The sequence below is a fragment of the Triticum aestivum genome, chromosome 6D, assembly GCF_018294505.1.
Source record: "Triticum aestivum cultivar Chinese Spring chromosome 6D, IWGSC CS RefSeq v2.1, whole genome shotgun sequence".
Classification (NCBI taxonomy): domain Eukaryota; kingdom Viridiplantae; phylum Streptophyta; class Magnoliopsida; order Poales; family Poaceae; genus Triticum; species Triticum aestivum.
The window spans coordinates 23547898-23557293 of record NC_057811.1 but is presented as its reverse complement, the minus strand read 5'-3'; the positions used below and the strand labels follow the sequence as shown (position 1 = coordinate 23557293).

At 43.9% G+C, this 9396-nt stretch overlaps 1 protein-coding gene and 1 non-coding gene across 2 annotated transcripts; one reads left to right on the top strand and one right to left on the bottom strand.

Annotated features, from left to right (window-relative positions):
• Positions 1 to 5088: 5088 nt before the first annotated feature.
• On the bottom strand, positions 5089 to 5159 carry TRNAG-GCC (transfer RNA glycine (anticodon GCC)). Its single transcript has one exon. It is a non-coding gene; the product is annotated as a tRNA-Gly (tRNA).
• A 1067-nt stretch (positions 5160 to 6226) lies between these two features.
• On the top strand, positions 6227 to 8863 carry LOC123140857 (protein NRT1/ PTR FAMILY 5.2-like). Its single transcript, XM_044560127.1, has 3 exons — positions 6227 to 6365; positions 6450 to 6667; positions 7448 to 8863. The coding sequence occupies exons 1-3, from the start codon at positions 6227 to 6229 to the stop codon at positions 8861 to 8863; spliced, it is 1773 nt and encodes a 590-aa protein (XP_044416062.1).
• The last annotated feature ends 533 nt before the right edge of the window (positions 8864 to 9396 follow it).

Sequence of the window (9396 nt, the reverse complement as noted above, 5' to 3'; positions counted from 1 at the left end):
CCGCCGCTTAAGTCGGATGTATCCAAATGTATTTAGTTCCAGATACATTTGTTTGAGCGACAGTTATGTGACATATCTATCTATCTATGAATCTACGAAAAACACAATATGAATCAAAAATAAAAGAATAGGATAAAAAATTCTCAAAATAAGGAACATCCAATCATTGATGTAGTAAATGAACAAATCACCATCATAGATATTGACCGTACACATTTGGCATCTAAATTTTATACTAGAAGGGTTGTGCGAGCTTTGCTGGTGTTATTGTGTTTTCATTACTTTTTACTCCCTCCATTTCAAAATATACTGTGTATTTGTTTCTTGAAAAACAAACCTCTTTAGTAACCAAATTTGTAGAGAAACATATCTATATATATACCATCAAATCGGTTACTTACTAGATTCATCTTAAAAGGATTTTTCATATTTTATTTCATTAGTATTGTTGACCCGCTCAAAATGTGAACCAATTCCAAAATTAAAGGAATTGAATGGGAGAACTCCTTGAGAAGTTGTTGACCCAATCAAAATCGGGTGATCCAATTCCAAATTTGGAGACATTAATTAACTATGGGGCCTTAAAAATTAGGGAGCGTAGTGTGTGCTTAATAACTAGAAGTGTTTAGCGCACTTTGCTGCGCCCAAGATTATTCCGCATGTAATTTTCATTAGCAAATCTAATTCATAAGCTTTCAAAGTACAAGAACTGTTTTTTTCTTGAAATAGGAATCAAAAGTCAGAGGAACATCTGCTTCCAAATATGACATCAACAACTCTATGAAATATCACTAACTACTCCATGAATTCACATTCAACTCCCAAGCAACTTGCGGCGAAAAAATTCTCACAAGAATCTCCAAGGAACACAGTAAAATGTAATGAATCTAAGAGAGTAACAACTCAAACAACCTCGGGAGCTTACTCTTGTTGGGTTTCATGCACTTTATGCAAGAACAATAGACAGTGTACCACTATATAGAGCTTGATGCCTAAAACCATCATTGCATCGACTTCTTGCTTCAGAGTAGTTGTATAGGCATACAACAAGGAGTAATTTCTTGAGATAAGTGGCTCTATGCCCTCCCCTATTCGTTTTCTGTAAGTGATTTAAGTTGAAGCTCAAGCACAACTTTGAGACTGTTACATCACACAATAAATCCACAACAACAAAATTAGGAACAAAATTGCATTTAGTCTATAATTCCATACCTTGTTCTTTGTTGCTTTATAATCCCTCATCGTGTCTATGCTTCCCATTATAGATCCAGGGATGAGATCACATTGCAAACATAAGATATCTTTAAATGGGATCATCGCTAAATAAACCAAGTGTTCCTTAAAATCTTAATAAAAACAACTTACCAAAGTTGTGAAAGGCAAGCCTCACAAAATAGTAGTGTTTCTTAAAATTAAAACAACAATTAGTGTTCCATGATAGTAGCAAGGACTTGCGCCTATAGGACCAAGAAAAAACACTTATGTCATTGGCACCAGCATTGTAGCACCCTTCATCTGAACTTGGCCAACCCATCGTCGTTGTGGTGCACTATATGCATTCCATGTGGACTATGACCTATCTTGCACTCATCAGTTCCTTCGAAGATTGGCCATCGTTTTCTTGTATTTTTTATCTCCTTTTGACCATTCTTTCGCTTCATGTCCAAAGGAGTCACATCATTATGCAAATGTTTCTTCTCAACAGGTTTATCTGGATATTTCTCCCAACTTTTCTCACCAACTTGACCAATGCAATCACGGATGACATGAATATATTTTAGTTTTATCTGAAATTCCTGCTTCCGTTGATGCCCTTCAGGTATAGATAAGAATAGACATATCCAAATTGGTTATGCCTAAAAGGTCTCTGAACCACTTACAAAAAAGATGGCCTAATTTTGAGGAATTTCAATAACCAAAAACAACACAACTGAAGGAAAGGATGGAATCAAGATAATCCGCAACCAAGAAAACTACCTCACATATTAATTTGGAAAGGAACTAACTAAGAAGTGGTCGATAATTAAGAGATTAGAGATGGTTAGAAAGAAAACAATGACATAATGAAAGCAAGTGAGAGTCTATAAGTAGGATAGAATACTCAAGCTGATAAACAAGGAAGGACATCCAACTGCTCAGTTGAGCTAGACACAATGCAATGCATATCCAGGTTTTAACATGCGAACCAAGAAGTTTCTGACAAGTTTAAGATATTTAAAATGAAAATGTTGCATACTAAAGCAAAATGAGAAACCTCTAATAATGATATCAGTACATTATTTTATAAATTTAAGAAGATGGTCAATGTTTCCAAATAAGTAAAACAGTTGTTCGATGCCAACTCATGTTTTAACATGCGAACCCTTGGATTGGATGCTGAAAGCAAGTGACTATTTTAAGGACATCGGGAAAAACAAAGTACGTATATTAAAGAATCCTCATCTTCTATATCTAAATAGCTAGCCCCCACTAACTTTTTCTCTCAACATAAGAGCATACCACATCATCCCCCAACATGCATGCATGAGAAAAGGCCCACCCCTACTATCATATGTCTCTCAAGGTGCAAACATGCCACTTCATCATTAAACATCCATGAAAAAAGACTCATCTCAACATGCAAACATACATAAGGATTTCATTCTATTATGCTATTCATATTTAATAAACTTTCTACAACTATATAGTAATCGAACATAATAAATTATATGTATTTTCTGCGGGGTATCATCTAGTTAGTTTAGTATTACTACCTTCCCCATTAGGAGGTACACCCGTATTATGAATTTTAACCTTCCACATTTATTGTATGATAATTAACAAGGAAGAGAGCTGAATATGCTTGTAGCAAGCACGAACAACATTACCAAGAATCACTATATCAGTATATCATGTCCATAAGAACCGGGCTAAGAAGCATCACATTTTAAAAGAAAATTTACCATCAAACTAACCGGTCGATGCCTATCAAATTAATAACTACTCCATCCGTCTCATGATATAAGATGTTTTTGCAAGCTGGAGTATCAATTATTTTTGTTGTAGTATACTGTACCAACCAGCAATCATTCATATATGCGTATCCAAGATGCAATACGGAAGTGCATGAATAGAAATAAGAACAGACATCGCTGGAAAGTATAAAACGGCAGTAGTCAAAAATGTTAACAAAAGGACATGTAGACGGGGAAAATGCATTGGAGCAGTTGGGCGCCACACACACCTATACGAAAATAGCATTAAAAGAATATCAGGAAATTTTGAAACAAATCTGAAATTTTGGAATAAGAAACCTGGGTGTCCATTGTACACCCGTGTTCATTTCCGTGGGGAATGGGTGCCCGTGGTATCTGCGGCGTAGAAATTACGATCCGACATACATTACATCCAGCTTTTTCTTCTACACATATATATTTTTTGTCTTTTTACTGACATTACCACGGGCAGCCATTCCTGACGAAACTGAACACACCTAGGTTTCATCTATATCTATATCAATATCAATATCTGCATGCACTTAATATACTTTCAAATTAATTATCCACTAATCGTGCTTAGTGGGACTGGCTTTTTGATTGTAAGGTCGAAACAGTCATACAGCGATACAGTACCGTGCGGCTCTTGCATCTTTGTTGACTCTCGTTTGCTCCATAACTCTTCCATAGTATCAAATTACCCTTCCGGTCTTCGCGATGGAAGGCAACGGCCATACTATGAGATGATGACATGCATCTCAACAGAACATGAACAGCAAGGGATGCTGGTTGACGAGCATCACCTCGTCTCATGGTGCCAAAAATAAGGATCATGCGTCTGGCCCCGGGTGTTGTATAGGACTCGGAGGATCTCGTTTCGCCATATAATGGCTGCGGCATCGGTGGATTGATCTGCTCTGTTCTCCACTTCTCCTAAGGAAATTAATTAGTCTGGCGTGGATCACAGCAGCAGTATCGTGGGAATACGTAGCTTGATCTGCCACGCTTAATCACATCCAACTGCTTATATTCCCATATGCACGGCAGATCACAGCAGCCTGGCATCACAGATCACGGCGGAGACTATATGTGCTCGCCACGTGGGTCTAGCACCTTCACTACTCATACTTGCATTGCCCGGCGTTGACCTCGTCTGCGCGTGCCGGCCGGCCGTACCAAGTGTATAGATGCAGCCATGCAGGTCCCGTCACTAGCTACATAGCAGCTCCCGCGATGTTGGTGCGATCTACTGTAATTTTGAAGTTATGTTTCGGTCTCTTAATGAAGATATTGTGGTTCGACGACAATGCACTTGTAGGGGATTATCTCTGGCCCAATTATATTCAATGCCCATGGCTTTTCATATTTTTTGATGGGCAACTGAAGAGGGTTTTTGAAACCTATGGAGGTTGTCAAATTTATGAAAGGTGGCATGCATGCACATCGTGAGATTACGCGCGCATTCGGTGTATTGTTGGTGACACCTTGTTTATCGGGCATGTTTTGCACAGAGTATGTCTCACAAGGAAAATCCACACCTCACCGTATTGTAAAAAAATAATTCCAAAAGAGCATGCTTGGACAGAGTATGTCTAGCACAACCATTAACTGATTTCGGTCCCTAACCCATCAGCACCAACAACTACAATTGTTCCCTTGCCTATCAACACCTCAAATATAAAAGCATGTCATGTACCTATGTTGGATGCGTGATAAAGAGAAATGACGCTAGTGTTGGAAGACCTCTATTGTCAGCTAGCATCGGCAGCCACCAGGGTCATGCCGACGAGGCTCCTAAACCCTATGATTGCCTATGCATGGCTATGCCGTTGCGGCTTTACTTTTTTTTCGTCATGCCTGCAGCAATCAAGCAGACGAGGGACTTTAAATGTGGTGTTCTAATCACGTGCGCATCTTTGGGTTGTCGGTGCCGTTTTTGGGACGACACGCACATCAAGACATCATGTGCACATCAGATGTGTTGTTGGCGACGCCATGTTTACCAGAAGCACGTTTGTACAGAGTTTGTGTCATAGGAAAAAATCCTAAAAAAGAAAAACAACACTTTATTATAGTACAAAATAATCTTCATTTTTTTTCAAAAAACACACAATGCACCAGCCGGGAATCGAACCCGGGTCTGTACCGTGGCAGGGTACTATTCTACCACTAGACCACTGGTGCCATTGACAAGCTGTCACTCAAGGGTGACTAACTAATCCAAATTAGTGCGACTGCCTCTTTGATTGTAAGCTCGACATGACGATACAGTACCGTACGTGCAGCTCTCGCATCTTTGCTGACTGTCGTTTTGCTCCATACTACTTCCATACTCTCGCATTTCTCTTTGTCCCTAGCTCTTTACCACGTCAGGCGGCCATACAAATCAACATGCGCACGGCAATATGATGTGACATGCATCTCTTTTATTTTTGATTGACAGTACGATAACATGCATTTCCACACAACAGCGAATAAGGACCATGTGTCCTGCTCCGGGGGTTGTATAGAACTATGGAGGATCTCGTTTCGCCGCCACGAATCTGTGTGAATCAGCTAGACATACTATCTCTGTCATGGTTTATCAGTCCTCCTCGTATTTTGAGTTATATTTTGATCACTCTTTTAATTAATAAAATATGTGTTACACGTAGCAAAAATAATATCATCGGAAAATATATTCAAATACGATCCAGTCATATAATTTTTCATCACATGCATTAATCCCTTGTTAGTTAGATCTATGTTTAAAATTTGACACAAAATATAAAGAGGACCAATAAACCAAGTAGTATCAATTAGTCTGGCGGCGGATCACAGCAACAGTATTGTTGGACCGCTGGGATAAATATGCGAATCGAAGGTACGTAGTCGATGGGAATCGGTAGTAGCTTGATTCGCCTCGCTTAATCAATACAACTGCTTATATTCCCATACCATATGCACGGCAGATCACAGCAGCCTGGCATCACAGATCGCGGCAGAGACTATCCGTGCACGCCACGTGGGTCAAGCATGCACCTTAACTACTTGCATTGCGCGGCGTTGACATCGTCTGCGTCTGCCGGCCTGTATACATGCACTTCCCGTCCGTCACTTGATAGCAGCTCGCGCTGATATATACTACCTGGAGAGAGAGAGAGAGAGAGAGAGAGAGAGAGAGAGAGAGAGAGAGAGAGAGAGAGAGAGAGAGAGAGAGAGAGAGAGAGAGAGAGAACTGCTGCAGCAAGGCAGGTTAGTAGGTAGCAGCAATGGCGGCGGCGGAGATACTGGCCGTGGAGAGCGGCACCGGGCGGCAGGAGTACGTGCAGGACGGGTCGGTGGATCTCCGGGGCAACCCCGTGCTCCGGTCCAAGAGGGGCGGCTGGACCGCCTGCTCATTCATCGTAGGTAGGCACCATTTCCGACCAACCAGTTGATCATGCACACACATGCTTGCTTCTCTTCTTCATGCCGCCAACCCATCCATGGCAGTGTACGAGCTGTTCGAGCGGATGGCCTACTACGGGATCGCGTCCAACCTCTTCGTCTACCTCACGGAGAAGATGCACCAGGGCACGGTGGAGGCGTCCAACAACGTCACCAACTGGTCCGGCGTCGTCTTCATCACGCCTCTGATCGGAGCCCACCTCGCCGACGCCTACCTCGGCCGCTACTGGACCTTCGTCATCGGCTCCGCCATCTATTTCATGGTAACCAACCGTCTCCTCATTTTCTCACTTGAGCCAATTAGCTACGCAACGTACGTACATACGGCGGAGTACTTGAGAGCTGGATTTGTGTGGCATCTTTCTTTGATCACGCACGAATTTCTCGAACAACAGAACAAAACATTGAAAAATCAATCGTTTCTCTTGCATACCCGCACACGCGCACACAATTTGATCTTTTCACAGAACTCCGACTTTTGTTATTTTACAGAGCTCCCTTGATGTCATATCGCCACAAAATTTTACACGCAGCTAGAAAACTTGTGTATATTCCCGGCAAAAAGAAAAAAAGAAACCTTGTGTATATTTGGTACCAAGAAAAATTATTTTAGAAGTTTTTGACTATTTTCTATGTTAATGTTCATCCGCAGGAGCAGATGCTCCGGTGCACCACGCCGTCCTCAAACACGGCTAAATTAACAAAGTAGTACTCCCTCTGTTCACAAATATAAGATGTTTTGGTTGTTTTTTTGAATAAAAAATGTATATAGACACGCTAGATTATTTCAGTCCGTATGTATGTATCTTAAAATATGTAGTCTGTATGTAATCCATTTTGAAATACATAAAATATCTTATATTTGTGAATGATGGGAGTATGTATCATGTACTTCCTTCGTTCCACAATATAAGATCTTTTTTCAAGTTAACATAGCTTGGAAAATAGTCTTATATTATGGGACGGGGAGTAGTATATAGTTGTATACTTGTTCTGGAAGAAAAAAATGGGACTAGAAATGATGTGGATGCCTTGATATGTAGGGGATGATGCTACTAACGCTGGCCGTGACGGTGGGAGCGCTCAAACCTCCGCCATGCGTCGACAAACTCTGCCCATCGCCGTCAGCCCTGCAGGTGGGCGTCTACTTCGGCGGGCTGTACATCGTCGCCTTGGGCAACGGCGGCACAAAGCCTAATATCTCAACCATGGGCGCGGACCAGTTCGACGACTTCGATGCCCGGGAGAAGACCCACAAGCTCTCCTTCTTCAACTGGTGGATGTTCACCATTTTCACGGGCATCCTCTTCTCCTCAACAGTCCTCGTCTACCTCCAGGACAACGTGAGCTGGTCTGTCGGCTATGGCATCCCCACTCTTGGCCTCGTCGTCTCCATCGTCATCTTCCTCGTCGGCACGCCTATGTACCGCCACAAGGTGCCTCAGGGCAGCGCAATCACGCGCATTGGCAAGGTGCTCGCCTCCGCGCTGTGCAAACAACGCCTACCCTTGCCGGCGAACGCCGATGAGCTGCATGAGCTGGAGCAAGAGGCGTACACGAGGAAGCACAAGTTCCGGATGGAATCCACGAACGACATGTGGTTCCTCAACAAGGCATCCGTGAAGGACGTCGGTGGCGAGTCCTCGACCTCAAAATGGAGCCTCTGCACGGTGACGGAGGTGGAGGAGACAAAGCAGATCTTGAAGCTGGTCCCTTTTGTCGTGACCATGTTCATACCTTGCACGCTCATCGCCCAGACCAACACCCTGTTCGTGAAGCAGGGCACGACCATGAATCGGCACATGGGGCCACACTTCGAGATCCCGCCGGCCAGCCTCGGCGCGTTCGTCACGCTCTCCATGCTCATCACCAGCGTGGTCTACGACCGGCTGTTCGTCAAGGCCGCGCGAAGGTACACCAATAACCCAAGGGGCATCACCCTCCTCACGAGGATGGGCATCGGGCAGGTGATCCAAGTCGTGACGATGGCGACGGCGGCGCTCACCGAGAACCGGCGCCTGAGCTACGCGCGGAGCCATGGGCTGGACGTGACCGGTGGCCACCTCCCCCTCACCATCTTCGTCCTCCTGCCACAGTACGTGCTGATGGGCCTGGCGGACGGGTTCGTGCTCGCGGGCGAGATCGAGTTCTTCTACGACCAGGCGCCCGAGAGCATGAAGAGCCTCGGCACGGCGCTGTCGCTCACCGCGTACGGCGTGGGCAACGTCCTTAGCAGCTTCTTCTTGTCACTGGTGGCGCGGGTGACGCGCGAGAGGACGGGCAAAGCCTGGGTGTCCAACAACCTCAACGCCTCGCACCTCGACTATTACTACGCGTTCCTCACGTTGCTCGCGGTCGCCAACTGTGTCGCCTTCGCTGCGCTCGCCAGCAGGTACAAGTACAAGGTGGAGTCTACTAAGACCATCGACATCGACGTGGACGTGCAGCTCAAGCGATAGGCCGCCAAGAAGATTCACTCTGGGCCAATGGTTTTTGTTGTTGTTGAGGAAATACTCTGAGCCAATGGCTTGACACTAAAGAAAAAAATATAGAAAGTAAATTATTCAAAGTGTACTGATCAAACCATGATGGGGTATATATAGATTATGAGTCCTTCCGGTAGAACTGCACGTACCAGCCAGTTCACTCAAAAGCTCAAACTGATGGGGAAAGATGGGCTATGCTTTATTCGCCAACACCCCCTCACGTGTGTCTCCCTCGGGTCTAAACGTGGATTGAAAGTCGGCTGCAATATTTTATTTTTAAATTGCATAAGTCGGGTCTTGGACTCAAGACCTCTTGGCTCTGATATCATTTACAACTGTACACACTGGCTAGTTCACCGAAAAGTTTAAGTTGATGGAGAAAGGTGGGCTATGCATTTATATGTCAATACTTTCACATACCAAGGTGGAGTCTACTCAGACCATCGGCATTGGCGTGGACGTGCAGCTGAAGCGCTAGGCCGCCTAGAAGATTCACTCCGAGCCAA